General features: G+C 46.2%; 1 protein-coding gene across 3 annotated transcripts in view; it reads left to right on the top strand.

The window, feature by feature from the left end:
• Positions 1-1451: 1451 nt before the first annotated feature.
• The window catches only part of uvrag (UV radiation resistance associated gene), a 334866-nt gene continuing 309292 nt past the window's right edge, over positions 1452-27025 (top strand). For all 3 annotated transcript variants that reach the window (XM_059646839.1, XM_048533001.2, XM_048533000.2), the window contains exon 1: positions 1452-1641. In XM_059646839.1, the coding sequence (XP_059502822.1) occupies positions 1582-1641 (60 nt within the window). In that variant the 5' untranslated portion in view covers positions 1452-1581. The remainder of the gene's footprint in view (positions 1642-27025) is intronic.

Raw genomic sequence — 27025 nt, 5'->3', positions numbered from 1 at the left:
TTGTGCTCCTAAGATTGTGCTTGGCCTGCTGTGTTCATTCAGCTTCATACTTTGTTGTCCCTATATTTGCCCCTGTCTGTGTTCCCCAGTGTATCAGCCAGTCCCTATATTTGCCCCTGTCTGTGTTCCCCAGTGTATCAGCCAGTCCCTATATTTGCCCCTGTCTGCGTTCCCCAGTGTATCAGCCAGTCCCTATATTTGCCCCCGTCTGCGTTCCCCAGTGTATCAGCCAGTCCCTATATTTGCCCCCGTCTGCGTTCCCCAGTGTATCAGCCAGTCCCTATATTTGCCCCCGTCTGCGTTCCCCAGTGTATCAGCCAGTCCCTATATTTGCCCCCGTCTGCGTTCCCCAGTGTATCAGCCAGTCCCTATATTTGCCCCCGTCTGCGTTCCCCAGTGTATCAGCCAGTCCCTATATTTGCCCCCGTCTGCGTTCCCCAGTGTATCAGCCAGTCCCTATATTTGCCCCTGTCTGCGTTCCCCAGTGTATCAGCCAGTCCCTATATTTGCCCCTGTCTGTGTTCCCCAGTGTATCAGCCAGTCCCTATATTTGCCACGTCTCCGTTCCCCAGTGTATCAGCCAGTCCCTATATTTGCCCCGTCTGTGTTCCCCAGTGTATCAGCCAGTCCCTATATTTGCCCCCGTCTGTGTTCCCCAGTGTATCAGCCAGTCCCTATATTTGCCCCCGTCTGTGTTCCCCAGTGTATCAGCCAGTCCCTATATTTGCCCCTGTCTGTGTTCCCCAGTGTATCAGCCAGTCCCTATATTTGCCACGTCTCCGTTCCCCAGTGTATCAGCCAGTCCCTATATTTGCCCCGTCTGTGTTCCCCAGTGTATCAGCCAGTCCCTATATTTGCCACGTCTCCGTTCCCCAGTGTATCAGCCAGTCCCTATATTTGCCCCGTCTGTGTTCCCCAGTGTATCAGCCAGTCCCTATATTTGCCCCCGTCTGTGTTCCCCAGTGTATCAGCCAGTCCCTATATTTGCCCCCGTCTGTGTTCCCCAGTGTATCAGCCAGTCCCTATATTTGCCCCCGTCTGTGTTCCCCAGTGTATCAGCCAGTCCCTATATTTGCCCCCGTCTGTGTTCCCCAGTGTATCAGCCAGTCCCTATATTTGCCCCCGTCTGTGTTCCCCAGTGTATCAGCATCTGCTTTCTTGCCCTTTGCCCTCTCTGGCACCACCCCAAACCGTGAGCGCCGTGATCGGGCTTGCGCATTGTGGCCGACGTCCGGGTCATCAGTCCTGACGGGCCGTCGCATGGGCGTGGCTCACCGTGGATTGACAGAAGCGGGGGCGGACACGACCAATCGGCGGCGCCTTTCCTCACACAGGTACCCACTTTTCCGTTAGCGTCAGGGGGCTGCATCGACCAATAGAAGGAAGGAAGAGGGCGGGCCGAGGTGTCAGATTTTGGCGCAGGCGCTTTTGTGCAGAGCAGCGAGCGGGCCGGAGGTGGCGCGAGTGTTGTTGGTGTTGCTGCTGCTGAGGTGATCGACCGCCTGCTTCCCTGGACCGTTACCGCTCGGCTGTCCGAGGACGAGGCGAGGGCCCGTTGTTCGGTGGCGGGGTGAGCCGGCGATGAACGCCAGGAATGTCAGCTCGTCCCGGGCCGTGCACGTCGAGCTGAGCTCCCAGCAGGTAGGAGCCGGCGGCGCCCACCCCACGGTCTGCCCGCTGGCCCACCCGGCTTCTCACACTCACACCGGGCCCGTCTGCGGGAATGTCTCCCCAGCGCCGGGCCCGAGGCTCCTCCTGTGCCTGGTAGCGAATGAAATGAAAACTCGGGGCCTGGCGGCTGGGCTGCTCCTCGTTCTCCCCACCGCCCCCCCCCCACCACCCCCAAAGCCTCACGGCGCCGGAGGAGGCCGCTCGGCCCGTCATGTTTCTGCTAGCGCCCCCGAACGAACCGTCCCTTGGCCTCTCTCCTTTCTCCCGAGTCGGTCTGCGGCACGGGTAAAGGCCCCTTGGCCCGTCGAGGCGGCCGGGGTGGGGGTGGGGGGGCTAATTCAACCACCTGAACCACTCTTGGCTTTCTAAAGTAACCCCAAGCGCTAACTGTGTTTCTTTTCTCCTTCTCTTTCCCCCTTGTCCCCCTCCCCTATGATATGACCATAAAATGTAGGAGCAGATTTAGGCCGTTCGACCCTGCGTGTCTGTTCCACTATTCGGTCGTGTCACAGAGCTGCGCATAATGGAAATAGACCTTTCGGTCCAACTCATGCCTGCCTTCCAGAAATCCAAAATAAATCAACTCCCATTTGCTGGCATTTGGCCCATATCCTTCTCAAACTTTCTTATTCATATACCCCCCTGGACCCCTTTTAAATGTTGTACCAGTCTCTACCACTTTCTTTCTCTGGTCTGATATGTTTCTCGGTCTCGTTCTCCATGTCATCTTTGATCCCCTTCCCAATCATCTCGGATGCTGCCAGACTGACTGAGCTTCTCTGACATTCTGCTTTTGTCTCAGATTTTTGGCATCTGTTTTACTTATTTTAAATAGGTTATTCCAATCCCATTTCCCAATACTTGGTCTTTTATGTCTTGGCCTCGCAAGTACACATCTGAATAGGTAAAATGTTCGGAGGGTTCTTGCTTCCTGGCAGTGAGTTCCAGATTCCTACTGACCTGTTGTAAAAACATTTTTTTCTGATTTCCGCTTGCTGTTTACTTTAAATTTATGCACCTGTACATTGTCCTCCCCTCCAAGTCTCGACAATGTATAGCCCTCATGATTTTATACATCTGAATAATATTCTCCTTTCAGTCTCCTTGCTCTTTTTCAAGTAACAGCCTAATTCCCTCAGAGTTCTGAATGAATCCCTGCTGTGAAAGGAAAAAGCTTGACCACTTGTATAGGGAAGAAATGTTCCCATATATTGCCCTGGCTGCTTTCACCAATTACTTCAATTCTGCATCCCTTTGGTCTCAATCTGACCAGAAGTGCGCAGACAGTTTGTCCCAATGTACTGTGTTCTGATCCATTGTGACTTTGATCAAATGCCTCCTGTCCAAATTAGGGTCTTGACTTCTCCAATCTAGCTTCGTAACTAGTTTGCGGAATGAGGAATTTCGTTCTGGTAAACCACTACTGCACTTTTTCGATTGCCTTTACATCCTTCCTAAAAGACAGTACTCAAACTGAATGCAGCACTCTAGCTGAGGCCACATGCACGTCTTGGACAAGTTCAACGTAATCTCCTTTCCCTTCAATGCTATATCCGTGTTACTAAAGCCTGGTATATTGTGTGCTTTATTAATTGCTGTCTCAGTTTGTCCTGCTGCCTTTCATGATGCCTGCAGATAGGCACCCAGGTCTTTGTGCTCCTGTAACCACTTTAGAATTGACCTGTATCCCCACGCAGGTGGCCTAAAAGCCGCCATCTTCCTGTCCCGCAGGCCCAACCACCAACACCCCCCTCCATCTAACGGAACTTGTCCTTACCCTGAACCATTTTTCCTTTAACTCCTGTCACTTCCTACAAACAGAGCGGGTGGTTATGGGCTGTCTGTTAACTGTCTCAACACTGAAATCTGATTCAAACCCACTGATTCCCATAGCTACCTTGACTACACCACCTCTCACCCACCCTATGCAAAAATGCAATCCCTTGCTACTGGCACCTCAGTGTCTCCTGCAACAGCTCCCAAGATGCAGCATTCTACTCCTGGACATCCCAGATATCCTCCTATTTCAAGGAGTGCAACTTCTCCTCTGGTGATCAAAAATGCCCTCAACTGCGTCCCTTGCATTTCCTGCACTTCTGTCTTCGAATGCCGCTCCGCTCCCGTCTCGACGCTAACCCCCTCCCCTCTATCCAAAGCCCAAAACAAACTTTGCATTTCCAACAGTGGTTCACCTGTACGTCCTCCAACCTGGTTTACTGTATCCGTTGCTCCTGATGTGGCCTCTTTTACTTCGATTGGTAAAACCGAGTGCAGCCTTGGACTGATTCATGGAGCACTTGTCCTCTGTCCGCTATAATCAACAATACCTTCTGGTTGCCAACCAATTTAAATCTCCCTTCTACTCCCTGAGTGACGTGTCCATCTTGGGTCGCCTCCAATGCCGCAGTGACACCACATGCAAACTGCAGGAACAACACATGTTCTGTCTCAGGAACCCACAGCCCAATGGCCTAAACGTAGAATGCACCAGTTTTAAAATCTTCCCCAACCTCGCCTTCATTCCATGCCCACCCTTGCCTCCTTGACCTGTCACAACCTGTTCATCTTCCCCTCTACCTGTTTGCCACCCCTTCCCATTGACGAATCCCAGCTACCCCAATCTGCATCCACCTATCAACATCCCACCTACCTTCCCCCAGCCTCACCCCATCTCTCTAATTATTTCCCAGCTCCCATCTAATTCCTGATGCAGAGTCCCAACCTGAAATGCTGACTTTGCTGCTCCTCTGATGCTGCCTGACCTGCTGTGTTCCTCTAGCTCCGCTCTGTGTTGACGTTGAATTGTGCGCTTTGTTTTATGTTGCCTCTTCCTACCAAAATGTATCACTTCGCTGCTTTGTATTCCTTTGTGTTGTCTGCATACTTTTTGAAGTTCTGTATTATGGTCAGAGATAATGAGAACTGCAGATTCTGGAGAATCGAAGATATATTGGCCCTAAGCTATACAGACCATCTTGCCTTTAAAGGTAGCCTATTGTGCAATGTTTCCTGCCATCCTTTGACGCCAAGTTAGCTGATTGAACATCGATCCATTCCAGTATCAGAGATAATGGGGACTGCAGATGCTGGAGAATCCAATATAACAGTGTGAAGCTGGATGAACACAGCAAGCCAAGCAGCATCTCGGGAGCACAAAAGCTGACGTTTCGGGCCTAGACCCTTCATCAGAGAGGGGGATGGGGAGAGGGTTCTGGAATAAATAGGGAGAGAGGGGGAGGCGGACTGAAGATGGAGAGAAAATAAGTTAGGTGGAGAGGAGAGTATGGGTGGGGAGGTCGGGAGGGGATCGGTCAGTCCGGGGAAGACGGACAGGTCAAGGGGGCGGGATGAGGTTAGTAGGTAGGAAATGGAGGTGCGGCTTGAGATGGGAGCAAGGGGTAGGTGAGACGAAGAACAGGTTAGGGAGGTGGGGGCAATCTGGGCTGGTTTTGGGATGCAGTGGGGGAAGGGGAGATTTTGAAGCTGGTGAAGTCCACATTGATACCATTGGGCTGCAGGGTTCTCAAGCGGAATATGAGTTGCAGTTCCTGCAAACTTCGGGTGGCATCATTGTGGCACTGCAGGAGGCCCATGATGGACATGTCATCTGAGGAATGGGAGGGGGAGTTAAAATGGTTTGTGACTGTGAGGTGCAGTTGTTTATTGCGAACCGAGCGAGGTGTCCTGCAAAGCAGTCCCCAAGCCTCCGCTTGGCTTCCCCAATGGAGAGGAAGCCACACTGGATACAGTATATCACATTGGCAGATGTGCTGGTGAGCGTCTGCTTAACATGGAAGGTTACCTTGGGGCCTGGGATGGGCGTGAGGGAGGTGGTATGGGGGCAAGTGTAGCACTTCCTGTGGTTGCAGGGGAAGGTGCTGGGTGTCGTGGGGTTGGAGGGCAGTGTGGAGCGGACAAGGGAGTCATGGAGAGAGTGGTCTGTCTGGAAGGCAGACAAGGGTGGGGATGGAAAAATGTCTCGGGTGGTGGGGTCGGATTGTAGGTGTCGGAGGATGATGCGTTGTATCCGGAGGTTGTTGGAGTGGTGTGTGAGAACGAGGGGGATCCTCTTGGGGCGGTTGTGGCAGGAGCAGGGTGTGAGGGATGTGTTGCGGGAAATGTGGGAGACGCGGTCACGGGCGTTCTCGACCACTGCAAGGGGAAAGTGGCGGTCCTTGAAGGACGTGGACATCTGGGATGTGCGGGAGTGGAATGCCTCTTCCTGGGACCAGATGCGGCGGAGGAATTGGGAATAGGGGATGGAATCTTTGCAGGAGGGTGGGTGGGAGGAGACGTATTCTAGGTAGCTGTGGGAGTCAGTGGGCTTGAAATGGACATCAATTTCTAGCTGGTTACCTGAGATGGAGACTGAGAGGTTGACGGATGTGTTGGAGATGGCCCAGGTCCACTTGAGGTTGGGGTGGAAGGTGTTGGTGAAGTGGATGAACTGTTCGAGCTCCTCTGGGGAGCAAGAGGCAGCACCGATACAGTCATCAAGGTAATGGAGGAAGAAGTGGGGTTCTCTCCCTTCCAGTATCATTCAAGTTATCTTCCCCCTAATTAATTAATCTGACTCTGACTTGTTTGTTATTCTTTCCTTAGTCACCCTAACCCATGTGAAACATTGATCACTGCTGTCCAAATATTCTTTACTAATGTTTGATTCGCTTGGCCTACTTTGTATTCAAGAACCAGCTATAATAGTGCTACAGGTCTCTTAGGACTGAAAGCACGCAGCTAAAATACTGCTGAACAACCCGTCCACCCTCTCTTTTTAAGCAACTGTTAACACTTTATATTTAGATAACTAAAATCCCCCAACGTAATCACTATATAATTTTTTTGAAGTTCTTCCTAACTTGCTTAAAGTTTTTTTCCACTACATCCTGCTCAGTAGTTGTTGGTCTAAAGGTTATGTCTCAATGTAGTTATTGTGTTGCCTGACTGGAATGACCTATTATTGGAGTGCCAGTTTATCTTGTAGCCCTGTGTGCAGCCGAACCACGATGGCTCCATGGACTTAGCTGTGGCTGTAGTCCCTGGATCAACCATCACTCCCGTCAGAAGTGAGTACTAGTTGGAGAGCAGCTTGTGCTTAGGACCCACGTGTGACCTACCTATCCTTTTGGACTCCCTTGCTGGTCACTTGTTCCCCCTCCTTGACACTGTCAAGATATGAAGTGACCACATCAATCACCGTGCTGTCCATTAGCTCTCATCCTTATCGCACTGTGGCAATGCCTGATGCTGCCCATCCGTGAAACATCAAGCTGCTGCAACTGACAGTACTACTTGTACAAATGGTTGTTTAGAACATGGAGGAAACTTCCTTGTTTTTTCACATTGCTCACGATCTGCATTCAGAAAGTGGAGGTAACCTTCACATTCCTTCACTTATTACTTGACCTTGCGCCTGCTTTTAAAAAAAATAGTAATGCTCTGTGAGTTTAAAACTATTAATATGACTTCACCAGTCCCGTAACTGCTTGGCCTGCTGTGTTCATCCAGCTTCACACTTTGTTATCTGTAAATCTGACTGATGCTTGTTGTAATTTTTGCGAGTTGTACTAACTCTTAATTCATTATTAATTAGTTCATTGTACATGGATCAAATTTGTTCCTGTACTGTCCACCTCTGGCCCAGGAGTGGTCTTCTGATAGTGCATGGTTGACCTACAATAAACTGACGACAAATTTCTTTCTCCTAGTTAATTATATATTTTTAACTGTTTGCATGTTTTCTGGTTCAGAGCTTATCACATGACTCTCTTTATGTTGGCCTTAATGGGGAGTTTTGATGTAAATGCTTGTATAGCATCTTAGAAACTATGGGGCATTGTGCTTCTCCACCCAGTCTTAGCTGTATTGGGGAGGTGTTCAAATTCTCCCCTTTCCCTCGCTCGTTCCCATATTGCTACACTTCTGTTTTCTGTTTTACCTTTATCCAGAATACCTTTGTGTTGTTGGTTTCCCTTCTTAGTATATATCAATTCATAACCTTTGTTTCTAAAAACATGCTTCCTTGTGTCATTTTTCCCTTGGCTAAGCACCTTGAATCTGTTCTGCTGGCTTTTGATCCTGTGCCAGTGAAAACAGTATCCTTATTTACTTGATCTAAATTTAATGACCTGGAACATCTTGATCAAACCTCTAAACCTTCTGTTTTAGGAGAAGACAGAATTATTGTTGTGAAAAGGAGGCCAGTTAGCCCATCACGCCTGAAAGTGAGGACTTGGGTGGGATTTGAAGCATGCTTGCAAAGTGTGCCTTAGACAAACAATCCCAGCTTTCCTGGTTTCTCCACCTAACTGGTGTCTATTATCCTTTGTCTTCTGCATCCTCTCTGCCGGAACTTCTATAATGCATAGAATCCCTACAGTGTGGAAGCAGGCTATTCAACCTGTCATGTCGACACTGACCTTTCAAAGAACATCCACCTACCCTAACCATGCATTTCCCATGGCTAACCCACCTAGCCATCACGTCCCTGGACTCTATGGGCGATTTAGTGTGGCCAGTCTCTGGATACCCGGAGTCATTTTCTCAGGACGTAAATGACTGTCCTGCGGGGGCATAGTTTTAAGGTGATTGGAGGAAGGTATAGGGGAGATGCCAGAGGTAGGTTCTTTCCACAGAGTGGTGGGTGTATGGAATTTGCTGCCGGCAGTCATAGTGGAGTCAGATACTTTAGCGACTTTTAAGTGACTCTTGGGTTAGGCACATGGAGGATAGTAAAATGTAGGATATGCGGGGTAGTTTCCTATTTGTGGGATAATAGGTCAGCGCAATATAGTGGGCTGAAGGGCCTGTATTGTGCTATGTTTTATATTCAATCACCCAACCTTTTACATCTTTGGACTGTGGGAGGAAACTGGAGCGCCTTGGAAAACATCCAGAGATGTGGGAGAATGTGCAAACTCCACATGGACAGTTGCCCAAGGCCGAAATCAAACCCGGGTCCCTGGTGTTGTGAGGCAGCAGTGACACTCTTTTTGTGTAAAGGATCAAAGTATCTCTCTCAATGGGAGAAAAGAACACTCGGTTGTTTTCCAAGTGTGCTGCATATAATTGAATCCAGTATTTAAGTTGAAGCCTAACCTGTGTTTCAGCAAGAGTTAGAGAAACTTCCTTTTATATTTTATTGCATGAAACAAAAGACAGGGATCCCACATGGTTTTTGACAGCTATGTCACCTTGCCCTGCCACCTTTACCAGGGTTTGTATGCATTGATTCAGATTTTGGCTCTGAACGTGGGAACATTCATACCTGGTGAACATGTCGTCCATTCAGTCCCTCCTTCATGTGCTCTTTAGAGTTGCACCACTTAGGAAAATAAATGAAGAAACTATCAGTCGTTGACAATAGTTAAATCCTACTCATTGGATAGTTCAATGGAAGCAAAACCCTGCTGCGTTTTACTATTAGTGGTGAGAGTTATTAACTGCAAGGTGAATCTACTTGCACTTCTGTATTTGCATGTTTCAAGTATGCTTGCATACTTGAAAAACCCAATAACAAGCAAGAACTTCAATGTGTCTGCATTCCTGATAATCAATTGTTCATTTGATTAAACTTATCGTATTGTCTGTATCTAGCAATAGTAACTACTATGTGCCAAATGCACAAGATAGACTGATCAATGGTGTCAGTGAGCTTGGAGGAATGAGCATGATGTCGGAATGCTGGCTGCCCTATTTGTAAACATTGACTAAGATTGAAGAGAGATGACAGGTGTTCAAATAATCCTTTGGATAAGGTGCCTTTATCTTGAAATCCAAGCAGAGAACCATGCACAAAGTACAAAACTCTTTTTACCATTGTTGAAATGAGAGAAACTTCCTACAGTGTTGTCTGAAATATGAAAGAAACACCAAAAGGAGGCTGGTTTTGGAATTTGGAGGTGGGATATGTAGTACTTCAATTCTTTCTAGTTCAAGAAGAATTGGGGAAGGCCGTTATTTGCTATCTAAATTAGGTGACTGTCAGGAAAACTCCCTGCAGGAATGGACTGTGGTGTTGTTCGGTTGAGTCACTTTCCCTTGCTGTGTCATTTGTTGAGCAAGAAATATGTTACTGTATTGTTGTGAGGAGCGCAATACAGCTTAGGTGAGGCTAATTAATCATCTGTCGATATTTTCTATTTTTTTTGAAAGAGTACAGGATTGGTGTTCAAACCCATGTGATTTGAGTGAACTTAGTCTTTTACAGAATGAAAATAGCGACAATGGGTGAGAGAAGCAAGTGCTTTGGTAACTAACAGCATGTCTGGGGTACCAGCAGACTCCTGATTTGACACAGGCTCTAAGTTGATGTTCAGTCACATGTTGGAAATGATCAAGCAGGCAAGGAGGGAAGAAAGCATGGGCAGACTGTGGAAGCTGAGAGGGACTTTGAGATGTGCTAGTTGCACTATGTACAACATTTCCTGTCTTGTACAGTGTGCCCTCGCCTATCCAAACTGGCTGTATATGCAGTGGCCATCATTGTAAATGTCACTTGCAAACGTACTGCTTCAGTCATATTACTTCGACTATTTTAATCATCCCAGTTCAGGATTGCCCTCCTGTTTTTGAAGGTGGTTACAATCAACATACATCTCTTTACAATAACTAATGGGGCCCACAGAAACATAGAATTAAGTGATCAAAAAAGGAGTTGGCATTAAATGTCCAATTGAGGCTGCCTGAAGTGTCTCTGGCCTCATTTAAAAAGTAAACAACTCTTGGGGACTTGAGACAACTGATACACTTTGTGCAACTAAGTGAGGCAGTTAGGGTAGGGTTGCACTTTATTTCTATTGTACCTGTGAAAGTAGAGGATTCCACAGCTAATCTGACTACTGTACCTGCTCTAATCCTTTGAACAAAATTGTTGATCTTATCACCATAAATCGATACCTGCAATATCTTTAACTGCAACATTAGATGACTGATTTGAAAATATAGGCAGACCCATTCTGCCACCATGTAGACTTTTGCCTCTGCTGTTTAGAGTGAATGTTGTTCTTCAAAATAATGAGACCAGAATACAGTCACTTGCCCTTAATACTTAATCCAGCTTGATGATATAGCTAAGGTTGTAAACCATGTGTACAACACAAGAATTTAAGATGTTGTGTTGTGAAAGTTGACAATGAACAGATAACTCTCTTTTGATTTCACCAGAATTCATAGCATTGTTAACATTCATGGGTTCGAAAACTGAAGCTTTTTTGGCAGCTGTTGAGCCCCAAATCAATAAAGAACATTGATACAAATATTTAGTGAAATATTCAATTTGTACAGTAGCTGAATTCCATTGACTACTCCTTACCTGATATCAGCAGTGGGAACTGGTTTGTGACAGAAATCAAGTTAATGTCATCAGATCCAGGGCTACAGATACTGTTGTCAGTCAACTTACTGCAGTGAATGTGGCAGTTGACAACTGAGAAACCTCTCTTAACAGTGGAAGAAATTATGGCTGGCAGTTGATATCAACAGATGTTGTAAGGAAAATGTCACTTTCTAGATGGTATGAGGTAAAATACAATGCATATCCAAACAGACTTGGGCGTTCAGGTGCATGGATCTTTAAAAATGTCACACAAGTGCAGAAAATAATCAAGAAAGCTAATGGGATGTTGGCCTTGATATCTGGAGGACTAGAGTAGAAGGTTGAACAAGTTAATGTTGCAGTTAAACGAAACCCTGATTAGACTCCACTTTGAGTACTGTGTGCCGATCTAGGCACTACACTTGAAGAAGGGTATGTTGACCTTGGGAGTACAACTTAGCTTTATAATACTAATAGCTGGAGTTTGGGGGTTATTTGAAGAGACTACACAGATTAGGCCTGTTTCATTTTCTAGAAATGAGAAGGTTTAAGGGTGATCTGGTTGAACTCTTCAAGATATTAATAGAAAAAGACAGATAAACTATTTTCACTGGGGATTCTAGAAATAGCTAGCATTATCTGAGAATTTAGGGCCAGACTGTTCTGGACAGATGTTAGGAAGCACGCTAACATACAAAAGGTGGTAGACGTTAAGAGACAAAGGTAGGTGAGGACCTGGAAACTATCATTATTAGGGAAGAGGTAGTGTTGGGCAAGCTAATGGAGCTAAGGATTGATAAGCCTCCTGGCTGTGATGCAATGTATCCCAGGGTACTAAAAGAGATGGTGGGAGAAATAGCAGATGCACTGGCAGTAATTTTTCCCAAATTTGTTGGACACTGGGGCAGTCCCAGCAGATTGGAAAACAGAAAATGTGCTGCCACAGTTTTAAAGAGGGAGGTAGACAAAAGATGGGGAATTATAGACTGGTCAGCTTAACCTCTCTAGTGAGGAAGATGCTTGAATCTGTTGCTAAGGAAGAAGTAGCAAGGCATCTTGATAGAAATTGTCCCATTGGGCAGACACAGCATGGGTTTGTGAAGGGCAGGTCATGCTCGACAAATGCAATTGCTTCGCCACTTGCGAAGATCTTTGCATCCTCGCTCTCCACTGGAGTTGTACCTGAGGACTGGAGAGAGGCAAATGTAAATCCTCTCTTCAAGAAAGGAAATAGGGAAATCCCCGGCAATTATAGACCGGTAAGTCTCACGTCTGTCGTCTGCAAGGTGTTAGAAAGGATTCTGAGGGATAAGATTTATGACCATCTGGAAGAGCATGGCTTGATCAAATACAGTCAACACGGCTTTGTGAGGGGTAGGTCATGCCTTACAAACCTTATCGAGTTTTTTGAGGATGTGACTAGAAAGGTTGATGAGGGTCGAGCTGTGGATGTGGTGTATATGGACTTCAGTAAGGCATTTGATAAGGTTCCCCATGGTAGGCTCATTCAGAAGGTCAGGAGGAATGGGATACAGGGGAACTTAGCTGCTTGGATACAGAATTGGCTGGCCAACAGAAGACAGCGAGTGGTAGTAGAAGGAAAATATTCTGCCTGGAAGTCAGTGGTGAGTGGGGTTCCACAGGGCTCTGTCCTTGGGCCTCTACTGTTTGTAATTTTTATTAATGACTTGGACGAGGGAATTGAAGGATGGGTCAGCAAGTTTGCAGACGACACAAAGGTCGGAGGTGTCGTTGACAGTGTAGAGGGCTGTTGTAGGCTGCAGCGGGACATTGACAGGATGCAGAGATGGGCTGAGAGGTGGCAGATGGAGTTCAACCTGGATAAATGCGAGGTGATGCATTTTGGAAGGTCGAATTTGAAAGCTGAGTACAGGATTAAGGATAGGATTCTTGGCAGCGTGGAGGAACAGAGGGATCTTGGTGTGCAGATACATAGATCCCTTAAAATGGCCACCCAAGTGGACAGGGTTGTTAAGAAAGCATATGGTGTTTTGGCTTTCATTAACAGGGGGATTGAGTTTAAGAGTCGTGAGATCTTGTTGCAGCTCTATAAAACTTTGGTTAGACCGCACTTGGAATACTGCGTCCAGTTCTGGGCGCCCTATTATAGGAAAGATGTGGATGCTTTGGAGAGGGTTCAGAGGAGGTTTACCAGGATGCTGCCTGGACTGGAGGGCTTATCTTATGAAGAGAGGTTGACTGAGCTCGGTCTCTTTTCATTGGAGAAAAGGAGGAGGAGAGGGGACCTAATTGAGGTATACAAGATAATGAGAGGCATGGATAGAGTTGATAGCCAGAGACTATTTCCCAGGGCAGAAATGGCTAGCACGAGGGGTCATAGTTTTAAGCTGGTTGGTGGAAAGTATAGAGGGGATGTCAGAGGCAGGTTCTTTACGCAGAGAGTTGTGAGAGCATGGAATGCGTTGCCAGCAGCAGTTGTGGAAGCAAGGTCATTGGGGTCATTTAAGAGACTGCTGGACATGCATATGGTCACAGAAATTTGAGGGTGCATCCATGAGGATCAATGGTCGGCACAACATTGTGGGCTGAAGGGCCTGTTCTGTGCTGTACTGTTCTATGTTCTATGTTCTAAATCTTTTGGAATTCTGTGAAGACATTACAAGCAAGATGGACAATGGGGACCCAGTGGATGCAGTGTACCTAGATTTTCCAAAAGGTGACAAGGTGCCGCACAAGAGACTGATGCATGGCGTTAGGGGTAAAGTATTAGTATAGGCAGAGGATTGGTTGACTAACAGAAAGCAAAGAGTGGGAATAAATGAGTGCTATTCTGTTGGCAATCATTGACGAGCGGCGTGCCTCAGGGATCGGTGTTGGGACTGCAATTACTTACAACTTAGATACATGATTTAGAGTTGGGGACCATGTATAGAGTATCCAAGTTTGCAGATGACACTAAGATGAGTGGCAGAGCAAAGTGTGCAGAGGACTGTGAAACTTTGCTGAGGAACATAGATACATTGAATGAGTGGGCAAAGGTCTGGCAGATGGAATACGATGTAAATAAATGTGAAGTCGTACATTTTGGTAGGAGTAATAGTAAAAGGGATTATTACTTGAATGGCAAAAACTTGCAGCGTGCTGCTATGCAAAGGGACTTCGGTGCCCTTGTCAGTGAATCACAGAAGGTTAGTCTGCAGGTACAATAAGTAATTAGGAAGGCAAATGGAATTTGTCCTTCATTGTGAAAGGGATTGAGTTTAAAAGCAGAGGGGTTATGCTGGAGCTGTAGAACGTGCTGGTGAGGCCACACCTGGAGTACTGTGTGCTCTTTTGGTCTCCTTACTTGAGGAAGGATGTACTGGCAGTGGAGAGGGTGCAGAAGAGGTTCACTACGTTGATTCTGGAGTTGAGGGTGTTGGCTTATGAAGTGAGACTAAGTAGATTGAGATTATATTCATTGCAATTCAGAAGATTTGAGGGGGGGAATCTTGTAGAGATGTAAAATTATGAAGGGAATAGTTAAGAAAGAAGGAGAGAGGATGTTCCCACTGGCAGGTGAAGCTAGGACAACAGGGCATAGCCTCAAGATTAGACAGAGCAGATTTAGGATTGAATTAACAAGGAACTTCTTCACCCAGAGGGTTGTTAATCTGTGGAATTCCTTGCCCAATGAAGTAGTTGACTCTGTTTCAGTTAACGTATTTAAAGCTGAGGTAGATTTTTTTAACAATAAAGGAATTAAGGGATACGGTGAGAATGCAGGTAAGTGGATCAGAGTCCACGAAAAGATCAGCTATGATCTTATTGAGTGGCAGAGCAGGCTCAAAGTGCTGAGTGGCTTGCAGTTCATTTGTGTGTATATTAAAATTTTTATGGGGTGTTGAACAAAGACACCTATGTGGAAGTAGGTCACAAATGACCCATGATCTAATTGAATGGTGGAACAGGTGTGGGGCTGAATGATCCTTTTCTGTTGCGGTTTTGACTGGCAAGTTGACCCTTTTTACTTGGTTTCAAAGAAATTCCATTTTCCCTGCTTTTTACTCGTTTTCCAGTTTCAAACCCCGACCACGGGACTAAAATGAGCAGCATAGTAATGATGTTACTCTGACTGATCTGTTTGAAGATGATGCTACTTGGGCTCGTTTTATTTTGTCATCGGTCTTCATGTACTTGAGCAAGCCATTGCTCAACCTGCAGATCTTTGGGAATGTGGGACAGGATGTTCCACCAAGTTAATGTTTCGGGTGCAGTGACCCTTCCTCAGAACTGACGGTGGCTGGGAAATTTCTGCATATAAACTGACGTTTTCTGAGCCACCATCAGTTCTGAGGAAGGGTCACCGGACTTGAAAAGTTAACTCTGGTTTCTGCTCCACAGATGCTGCCAGACCTGCTGAGCGTTTCCAGCAAGTTTGTTTTTGTTTTTGTTCCTGATTTACAGCATCCACAGTTGTTTTGGTTTTTATTTCGTTCCGCCAAAGTAGTGGGATTTGGCATGAGAATTTGCTTCCCTGTCTCGCACTGCTTTGCTGCCTCGTTGAAGATATTAAACTTAGTCTGCAGCTTGAGGGATGAGCTGTCCCATTTCTGAAGAATTGGTAGCAAGCTCATTGTGATCATTAGTTTCAACGCTGCTGTGCTTCACAGAGCTTTGTCTTTAAGTATTTTCTTTGATCTCCCTTGGAATGTTGGACATTGAGCGCTCAGAACGCAGGACTGGCGTGCAAGACAATTTTCAACTGCTCAATTAATATCCAGTTTACCCTAGTTGACTTTCCAAGGTTTTGCATGAATGCGTCAGTGTGTCAGGAGGGCCCTTTTTTTTTAAATGACCTCTGCGACTGAGCCAGAGAATATGGCAGAGGCATTGCTGTTGGAATTTTGTGTTGATATGCAGTCAAGTCTGTGTTGTACAGGAGTGCCTTGCCAGTCTCGTCCACAATAGTCTAAGACTTTTTGTCAGCTTACAGAGCTCTTGCTTCTTGTAAATACTGGCTCCTGTAGTTTGTAAAAAAAAATAATTGAACTGGTGCATCTGTGATCTGATGTTGGATCTCCTCGCTGGTGGCCTTTTCTAAAAGATGGAAAGTGCCTAACCTATTCCAGATTGATTCCTCTTCCATAATGGGAGGTGGGCTATTTGGCTGATCAGGCTTTAGTTAAAATGTTTTGCTTTTGTTTTAGAAATATTGAAGAACAAACCAAACCCCTTGCATAGGTTTTTTTTAATTCAGGGAGTCAAGGGTTATGAAGTTAAACACAGGCAAGTGGAATTGTGCAGCCGAGATTGATCGTCGAGATCTTCAACCAGGAACCTAACCTTCCTTCCACTGACCCCTTCACCCGCTTCCAACACAAGTCCTCCTCCTGGACACCACCCCCAGGCCTCCTACCCTCCCTCGACCTCTTCATCTCCAACTGCCGTCGAGAATTAACCGCCTCAACCTCTCCACCCCTCTCACCCACTCCAACCTCTCCCCCGCAGAACGGGCAGCCCTCCGCTCCCTCCGCTCCAAACCCGCAGACAAGGGTGGCGCCGTGGTAGTATGGCGCACTGACCTCTACATCGCCGAGGCCAGACGCCAACTCTCCGACACCACCTCCTACCGCCCCCTCGATCATGACCCCACACCCGAGCACCAAACCATCATCTCCAACACCGTTCACGACCTCATCACCTCAGGGGACCTCCAACCTCATTGTTCCCCAACCCCGCACAGCCCGTTTCTATCTCCTTCCCAAAATCCACAAACCTGCCTGCCCTGCTCGACCCATCGTCTCAGCCTGCTCCTGCCCCACCGAACTCATCTCCACCTATCTGGACTCCATTTTCTCCTCTTTAGTCCAGGAACTCCCCACCTACGTCCGTGACACCACCCACACCCTCCACCTCCTCCAGGACTTCCAATTCCCTGGCCCCCAACACATCATATTCACCATGGACGTCCAGTCCCTATACACCTGCATTCCGCATGCAGATGGCCTCAAGGCCCTCCGCTTCTTCCTGTCCCGCAGGCCCGCCCAGTCCCCCTCCACCGACACTCTCATCTGCCTAGCTGAACTCGTCCTCACCCTCAACAACTTCTCTTTTGACTCCTCCTACTTCCTACAGACTAAGGGGGTGGCCATGGGCACCCGCATGGGCCCCAGCTATGCCTGCCTCTTTGTAGGTTACGTGGAACAGTCCCTCTTCCGCACCTACACAGGCCCCAAACCCCACCTCTTCCTCCGGTACATTATGACTGTATCGGCGCTGCCTCTTGCTCCCCAGAGGAGCTCGAACAGTTCATCCACTTCACCAACACGTTCCACCCCAACCTTCAGTTCACCTGGGCCATCTCCAGCACATCCCTCACCTTCCTGGAGCTCTGTCTCCATCTCAGGCAACCAGCTTGTAACTGATGTCCATTTCAAGCCCACCAACTCCCACAGCTACCTAGAATACACCTCCTCCCACCCACCCTCCTGCAAAAATTCCATCCCCTATTCCCAATTCCTCCACCTCCGCCGCACCTGCTCCCACGATAAGACATTCCACTCCCGCACATCCCAGATGTCCAAGTTCTTCAAGAACCGCAACTTTCACCCCACAGTGATCGAGAACGCCCTTGACCGCGTCTCCTGCATTTCCCGCAACACATCCCTCACACCCCGCCCCCGCCACAACCGCCCTAAGAGGATCCCCCTCGTTCTCACACACCACCCTACCAACCTCCGTATACAACGCGTCATCCTCCGACACTTTCGCCATTTACAATCCGACCCCACCACCCAAGACATTTTTCCATCCCCACCCCTGTCTGCTTTTCGGAGAGACCACTCTCTCCGTGACTCCCTTGTTCGCTCCACACTGCCCTCCAACCCCACCACACCCGGCACCTTCCCCTGCAACCGCAGGAAATGCTACACTTGCCCCCACACCACCTCCCTCACCCCTATCCCAGGCCCCAAGATGACATTCCACATTGAGCAGAGGTTCACCTGCACATCTGCCAATGTGGTATACTGCATCCACTGTACCCGGTGCGGCTTCCTCTACATTGGGGAAACCAAGCGGAGGCTTGGAGACCGCTTTGCAGAACACCTCCGCTCAGTTCGCAACAAACAACTGCACCTCCCAGTCGCAAACCACTTCCACTCCCCCTCCCATTCTCTAGATGACATGTCCATCATGGGCCTCCTGCAGTGCCCCAATGATGCCACCCGAAGGTTGCGGGAACAGCAACTCATATTCCGCTTGGGAACCCTGCAGCCTAATGGTATCAATGTGGACTTCACCAGTTTCAAAATCTCCCCTTCCCCTACTGTATCCCTAAACCAGCCCAGTTTGTCCCGTCCCCTCCCCCCACTGCACCACACAACCAGCCCAGCTCTTCCCCCCCCCCCCCCCCAACCCACTGCATCCCAAAACCAGTCCAACCTGTCTCTGCCTCCCTAACTGGTTCTTCCTCTCACCCATCCATCCCCTCCTCCCACCCCAAGCCGCACCCCCATCCACCTACTAACCTCATCCCACCTCCTTGACCTGTCCGTCTTCCCTGGACTGACCTATCCCCCTCCCTACCTCCCCACCTATACTCTCTCCACCTATCTTCTTTACTCTCCATCTTCGGTCTGCCTCTTCCCCCCCCCCTCCCTCCCTATTTATTCCAGTTCCCTCTCCCCATCCCCCTCTCTGATGAAGGGCCTAGGCCCGAAATGTCAGCTTTTGTGCTCCTGAGATGCTGCTGGGTCTGCTGTGTTCGTCCAGCCTCACATTTTATTATCAACTGGAATTGATGTTAATTGGTGAACCTTCGGGCTGAATAGCTTGGTTCTCTACGTCTTATAGTTTTTCGGTAACGACAAGGACAAGTCAAATCGTTTGTATGCAGAATTGAAAAAATTGTCTTGGAAATCTGGTGCACAGTAGGCAGTGATATGGTAGCTGTCTGGAAGTTGGAAAGCTGCATATTTAAAATCAGCTTGGTTTTTTTGTATGAAGATGGTTTCAAGTTAGACATTTGCATCTGCATGTTTAATACGCCCTGGAGATCATTGCATTGTTGGAGTGAATAGCTACTCCCTGGTAGAGACTGTTGGCAATCTCGGTCTTGCCTAATGTTGATCCAGATTTTAGGCAAGTCTGTTTTCAATTTTTTTGAACATTGCAGTATAGATCATGATTATTAGTGTAACTTCAGAATGCAGCTGAATATATTTTTAAGTAAAAATGCAGCAGTCATTTTGTTTATTACTTTGCTGTAGCTCACTTGTCAACTGGAATGTTGACTCTTGGTAACTTGTACTACTTCCAGTGTTGTGAAGATTTGTACAAGCCATAATTGTGGGTAAAACTGTTCCACCTGTTGATGGCCTAGATCAACATTGTCTGTATTGCTATTAGGGATACCTCTGCCCTGTGATAATGCTGTGGCAAACATGTTGCTTGGTGAGTATTGAAACCTTTTAGAAGCTGCAGCAAAATTTTGTTTTAAAAGTGTCAATTATGGGTCGGTCACAAGGCTCTGGATTTAACTCTCCATTTGACAGCTTGAGCGCATGAATCAAGCGATTGAGAATATTTATTTCAACATTTTGTATGCTGTTGGACGTGCTGCTGTTTGGATGAGATGTTAAACCGAGATCCCATCCCTCCTCTTTGGAGGGAGTAAATTATTTCATGGCATTAGTTGGAAAGAAAGCAGGGGAATCACCCTGGTGGCTTGGCCACACTTTCCCTCAGTCATCAAAAACATTATTGCCTTGCTGTTTGTGGGAGTTGGCTGACTACAAATTAGTCAGTTTTCGGCATTACAGGTGATTACGCTTTCAAAAGTAGTGTTTTGTTTTTGTGAAGTGCTTTTAAAGTTGTGTGAAGTGCTTTAAGAATCAGAGTTTTTCTTTTCCTGTACCATGCTAATAAAGCCATTGAACCATTTTGCTTCGGTTCCCTTATGGTTTCCAGTCTTGTTGAATGGTACCGTAGTTTGATTTAATATGCTAGATTGTAAAATTAATTTTCAACTTGCACTGAATTTGATTGAAGGAATTGCTTATAATATCTGTGAATGTAAACATTCTCTAGACAGGGAAGGTGCCTCCATTTGTGAGGGAATCTTCAGCTAGGGGCCACAAAGTTTAATACAATCGATTTAATGGGATCCAGGAGAAACCTCTTAGCTAGAGAGTGGGGAGAAGATAGAATGAGCTCAGTAGTGGCCTGAGGATGATGGAAATCCAGGGTCATGGTGTTAATGAAGTTGAGGTTCTTGTGGAGCACAAATGCTAGCAGAGAGCCTCCTATCACCCATGACAAGAGTAGCCAATTTTAGCCCCTAAGGTTTGCTGTGACAGTCCATAAAATTGTGTCCTCAGCTCTGCTTTCCTGCCTACTAGGACACCCTTTGAGACCTTTGTTAGTCAAGAATCTATCTGCTTCTTTGTTTAAAAATATTCAGTTACTGCCCCTCTGCTACCCTCTGGGGAAGAGTACACCATGGATATTTTCAGCACATTTGAACTTGCCTTAAATAGCTTTTCCTTTTAACTCATTGCACTTTCTTCAAGTCAAAGCTACGAGTTATGCCTGTCTCTTTTGTAGGGTATGTATAACATTCCTTGATCCAGTCTTACCGGGACCACTTTCCACAGCTCTCTAATACGTCAGTGGTATCATCTCTGCTGCTTCCTGTCCCTGACCAGAAACGGAAAACGTCAACATTTTCCTCTAATTTGCATCCTTCTCTCCACTTCATCTATTCCATCCCACCGATTTCCACAATAACTTTACACTTGACCTGTTCTGCTTCACGCAAGGATGTGTTTTCATTCTTCCAGTTTCTTTACCTACGTTGCAGAGGGAAGGCGATGGCCTAATGGTATTTTTGCTGGACTGTTAATCCAGAGGCCCAGAGAACATTTTGGGTACAGGGTTCGAATCCCACCACGGCAGATCAAGTTTTAATTCAAGACAATGTCTGAAATTAAGAACCTGATGATGACCTTGAATCCATTGGTGATGAAGGACATTTTGCCAAACAGGGATGGAAACTGCCATCCTTAGCAGGTCTGGCCTACATGTGACTCCTGATTGACTTCAGTGTGGTTGACTCTGAACTACCCTCAGGGCAATTAGGGAGGGACAACAAATAGTACTTTGTCAGCGATGCCCTCATCCTGTTAACGAAATAAAGAAAAAGAAATTGTTCCATTGCTACCTTCCACAGGGATATATTCCCAACATGTCGTTCTTTTTTTTTCTCGACTGAGGATTCCTCCTTCTTGGAGATTGCCAGGGCCCTAACCCATGTTTGACCCTTTTCCCCACGTTTGTGCTCATTCCTGCCCCTTCCAGAAGAACAGAAATAGGGTTCCTCATTCTTTTTCATTTCACTAGTCTGCACTTTCAAAAGATCACCCTCTGCCATACCACCATCTAATGGTACCACTATTGAGAGAACTAAGTTGTCATTAACACCCTGGTCCACTTACTATCATTACTAACAATTTCCTCCACTCTCCGCCCTACCCCACCCCATTGTACTTTTCCCGTGCAATAGCAAAAGTTGTAACACGTGTTTTCCCCCCCCCCCCCGGCACTATCCAAGGCCTCAAATGTACTACTTAGATGAAGCATTGATTTTCTGATGCTTGTTTAATTTACTTGACTTGTTTCAATCTTGTCTACTGTATTCACTGCTTACAATATGGTCTCCTTTACGTCAAGAGCGATTGTTGACTGCATGACTCACTTTTCTGCTGTTCCAGTGGGAAAACAAACACAGGAAATTTCCAATGGCTAAAGGGTAGACAACCAGAAGGCTGGGTTTAAGACGACTGGCAAAAGGACAGGAAGTGAAATGAGTGATGTTCAAAGAACAAAAAAATGAGATCTGGGTGTTCAGGTCCATTGTACCCTGAAGGTGGCAACGCAGGTGGATAGTGGCCAAGAAGGCTTTTGTTCATCAGACAGCATATGGAGACCAAGGGTTGCCAGGTCATCTTACAGTTGTGTAAGACTTTGGTTCGACCACATTTAGAGTACTGCGTACAGTTCTGGTCACCACATTACCAAAAGGATGTGGATGCTTTGGAGAGGGCGCAGAGGAGGTCCACCAGGATGTTGCCTGGTATGGAGGGTACTAGCTATGAAGATAGGTTGAGTAGACTAGGATTATATACAATAGAAAGATGGAGGTTGAGGTGGGGGACCTGGAAGCTTGTGGGTACCTTCAGGGTACAATGGACCTGAACACCCAGATCTCTTTTTGTTCTTTTGAAAATCATTCTCATTTCACTTCCTGTCCTTTTGCCAGTCATCTTAAACCTAGCCTTCTGGTTGTCTACTCTTTAGCCACCTCCACATCGGGAAAACTAAGTGGAGGCTTGGGGACAGCTTTGCAGAACACTTACGCTTGGTTTGCACGAAACAACTGCACCTCCCAGTCGCGAACCATTGTAACTCCCCCTCCCATTCCTCAGACGACGTGTCCATCCTGGGTCTCCTGCAGTGCCACGATGATTTTACTTGAAGGTTGCAGGAACAGCAACTTCTATTCCGCTTGGGAACCCTGAAGCCCATTGGACTGCATTGTAGATTTCATAAGCTTCCAAATCTCACCCCCCCCCCCCCCCCCCCCCCCCGCTGCATCCCAAAACCAGCTCAGCTCGTCCCCGCCTCCCTCACCTGTTCTTCCTCCCACCTCAAACCCCACCCCCATCTCCTACCTATGAACCTCATCCTGTCCGTCCTCCCTGGACTGACCTATCCCCTCCCTAACTCCCCACCTACACTCACCTTTACTGGCTCCATCCCCGCCTCAACTTGTCTGTCTATCCGCCTCCCCCCTCCCTGTTTATTTCAGCACCCCCTTCCCCTCCCCCATTTCTGAAGAAGGGCCTCGCCCTGAAACGTCAGCATTCCTGATCCTCTTGTGCTTGGCCTGCCTTGTTTATCCAGCTCCACTCCTTGTTACCTCACTTCTGTCTTGTTGGCTAACAAAGTGTGAAGCTGGATGAACCCAGCAGGCCAAGCAGCATCTCGAGCACAAAAGCTGACGTTTTGGGCCTGGACCCTTCATCATCAGATTCTCCAGCATTTGCAGTTCCCATTATCTGTCTTGCTGGCTTTGGTTTTGCCCTAATTTGCATTTGCATCCTTCCTTTGACCACCATTAGGCCTCCTGTTACTTCATCTGGGCAAGTTTGCCATTTACTCAACTGCATGCACAATAACAATCACCATTTTTGAAGCCCTTTCAGCTCTTATGTTGTGCTTAACTTGTTTTTTTCCACAGCTGCTGGTGGACATGCTGAGCTTCAGTATTTAGTTTTTATTCTTAAACACACAGTTTCATGGGCCCAGCATCTGCTGTTAGCATGTTTCTCCTCTTGCCTCCACCCCACAGTCCATCAACCTTTCTTTATTCCCCTAATTACCGCGTGCTGTTTGTTTCTCAAACTTTGCTTTCATTAGCTTTCTGGATTCTTGGCATCCAGTTTTGTCACCTGACTTGCATTTGATCATTTTAGCCTTAAATATCCCTCTTGAGAGTCTGTTTCTGTGCTGTATGACTCGTCTGTCCAACTTGTCTCTGCCAACCAGGTTTTCCAAACTAGTCCTGTTTGCCTATGTTTGGCCCATATCCCTCAACTTTTCCTATTTAGGTACCTGTCCAAATATCTCCTTAAATCTCCACTAGAAGGCTGCCATTAGTGCTGCCCCCTTCTTCCTATATTGAAGGGCTAATTCTGATTAGTTGTCTTTGTTTCTGTTTATGCATTCCCCTTTGCTGACTTGTGTGTTTTGGTTCTGATCTAATTTATCTAGAATCTGTTTCCCATTGTAGTGAAGTATGATTATTCTTCCCTTTTGTTTCTGCTTCCTGTTGCTGCACTAAGCCAACGTCAGTATCCTGGTCAGTGCTTTTAGGTGCTACTTACTGACATGCTTTATTTCTTCTAGCAGTTGTGCAGATAATGCTGTTTTGCTTACTGGAGAAGCAACTTATTAAGTGAGACTATAGTTGTGAACTTAGCATAAGGAAGAAGCCAAATCCTTCTCATTCAATGTTTTACTATTGTGCATACTGTAAAATGTTATACTCTGCTTTATGAATGTATTTGTGTTGGTCAAAAGTGTTCTTTCACAAATTATATTGCCAATGGTGTGGCTACAATTCCTGAGACCAACTTGAGGGATTCGGCACAGACTTATTTCTTTTTGTTTTGCGTTGTTTAGTCCTTTTGATCTAGTTTCTTAAACTGGTCAAATCAATGATTTTTCATAGTGGTCTGTAAGGATCCTCTGTCATCCATGGGATGGTCTGAAATGCAGGTCAGTAGTGCCAAGGCAAGATTCATCATTGGCATCACTTAACGAGATGTTCCTGCTGGGGCTGTTGTCAGCAAGAGTAACAGCATTGTAGTTTTTTAAATTTAAGATGTAAGTTACAGTCAACTTGTTTAACACAGAAGTAGTTTCTCATTGTATTGTGACTTTCCAACATTGAAGTGTCTCAAGTGATTTTTGTTGAGTTGAAAATGCCTACATCTTTGTTTCTGGCACAAAATATTATTATGAGCAATGCAACAGCCAATTTGTGAACGGCAAGCTCCCATAAACAGCTATGTGCTAACAATCAAATTATCCCTTAATCACCACAGATTGTTTGGCCAGAATACTGGGGAAATGCCTCTGCTCCTGCCCTCAGTAATGCCATGGGATCTTGCTAGCTGCAGAGTGAGGGCAGGTGGGGCCTTGGTTGAATATTTCATCCAGAAGATGACCTGCCCAACAATATGGCACGACCTCAGCCCTGCACTGGATTGTTGACATTGATTCTTGTGCCCAGGTCCTGGAGTTGGACTTAAAGTTGCACCCAGTAGTACCATGGCTGACATGTTGTGCCATGTTTAGTTTGATTTTTACTACCAGTGATCAAATAACTGGCTTTGTTATCTCTAGGCTTGACTATTCAAGTGTACAGGATCATGTCACTGAGTCATCTAGACTCAACGTTAGTTTGCTTTCTTTTGGATGCTGCCTGACCCACTGTGATCTCCAGCACTTTTTTCAATACAGATTCTAACATCTGCAGTAAGTTGCCCCAATTAGTTCATCTTGATGTGCAACCTATGCTCCCACCTGTTTACGTTGACCTTTGTGTACCTCCTTTTGTTAAATATGCCATCAATGATGATTGTGCCTTCAGCTGCTTAAGACCGGTCTTGAATTCCCTCCCTTTTGCTCCTAGTACTTGTTTTCTGTCTGAAAGGTCTTCAAAATTCTTCTTGTTCAGACTGTGTTGATGGAAATCATATTTACAACGGATGGAAAAGTTTGCTTGGTACGCTCCAAGTACTAGGAAATTTTACTTGGGAAAGGCTCTCAACATCTACATGTTGACAATCAAAAACGTCGAACTAAGCCTTGAATTTTCAGTGATCCAGCCTTACTTGTCTGAAGTGGATTTCAAATGGTTAAAGCCAGAACAGAAGATAATCAAGAGTTCGATCAAATGATGCAAGCTACTAGCTTGTTTGTAGTTTCTTCACCTCGCAGTGAAATCCTGAATATTCTAATACAGGCTGAGTTTCTTGTACTTACAGTTCTGCACAATAGGGCTGTCATTTAAAACTCACTCTGGGCATGCAATGTTTAAACTGCAGTTTGAACTTGACCTGCAACAAGGCTGGTGTTTTGGTTCGTGTAAAAATTGAATTGGAATGTGAACTTCTTTTAAACAACTTGATTTAGATTGCGCTCTGCTCGATGCATTTTCGTTGGCCTTCTAGGTGTTTCCTTTGACATGGCAAATTGTAGGAAGAGGAAGTGAGTACAAGCTAATTTCATTTAATCTGAAAACTCATTACTTCTGTAAAAGGGTGATGCTACCTTCTCGTGCTTTGTGTGCAACTGAGTGACTGCTATCAGTGTTTAAATATTTATCTGACTTTGGCATAGAACTATGCAAACAAGCTGTGTGCTCTGATATCGTTTGTTCTATTAACAGAGCAGAACTTTGGCAAAAAAACACCAAGTGCAATGGCAACTCCAGCACTGTCTTTTAGTGAGAAGAAGAATAAGTTTTACTGTCAGTAAAGTCACACTGGTTTGTAAGTGTGAAGCATGATCTGAAGTTGACAGTGTTGTCAAACCATAACTAAAGTGACCTTGCTGCAAATCTTGTAACTTCAACATAGAGCATGATTTTGCCATGACTTGAGTGAGCCAAGATGGATCAGGGATTCCTTTTTTATTTTTGCCTTCACAGCTTATTCCAATCCTGATGTTGATGCAATGTAAACACTTGAGGGCAATAAAGGTAGGAAATGTACAAATCAGTGATAAATATGTGCATTTGGTGAATGCAGAGAGCTTAGTACTTGATGTGGTTGCTTCGGGGATCCATGTGGCACTGCTAATATACACCACCTTTTGGGTTATGAAATCCCATCTTCCTCAGTCTGATAATCTGCAATAAAAAAACTAGGATAGGCTAGCACCTTTCTCTGCTAAAGCAAATGAGGTTAAGGGGTGACCATATAGAGGTCTATAAAGTCATGAGGGGTGTCGACAAGGTGAATGGCAGTTGCCTTCTCCCTGAGGTGGTGCTGAGCTGCCAGCTTTAGCACAGAATTGCTTGGCAATTTTACAGTATTACTAATGGTCAGCTCTGAAGTGCAGTTGTCGTAAATGCTGGTGACTGGGCAAGGATATCAGGCTTTCTTCTGGACAGGACCTGAGTGTATGAAGTGGGCTCGAATGATCCAGGATTTTCACGGTCACCGTTACTGCTCTATGCTGTTTAGATTTATTGAAGTATGTAATTGTATATGTCCCAAACTGCTGTGATGGTATTTGAGCCTCAATGGGGAGGTGATGGCCTTGTGGTGTTATGACTGGACTGTTAATCCAGAGACACAGAATGTCCTGGAGAGCTCTGTTTGAATCTTGCCACAGCACACGGTGGAATTTTGAATTCAGTAAAATATCTGGAATTAAGAATCTAATGGTGACCATGAATCCATTGTTGTCAAAACCCATCTGGTTCACTCCTTTGCTGAA

Source organism: Stegostoma tigrinum, chromosome 6 (assembly GCF_030684315.1).
Source record: "Stegostoma tigrinum isolate sSteTig4 chromosome 6, sSteTig4.hap1, whole genome shotgun sequence".
Classification (NCBI taxonomy): domain Eukaryota; kingdom Metazoa; phylum Chordata; class Chondrichthyes; order Orectolobiformes; family Stegostomatidae; genus Stegostoma; species Stegostoma tigrinum.
Note: the sequence above shows the minus strand (reverse complement) of the source record. Positions and strands in the feature narration are given on the sequence as shown.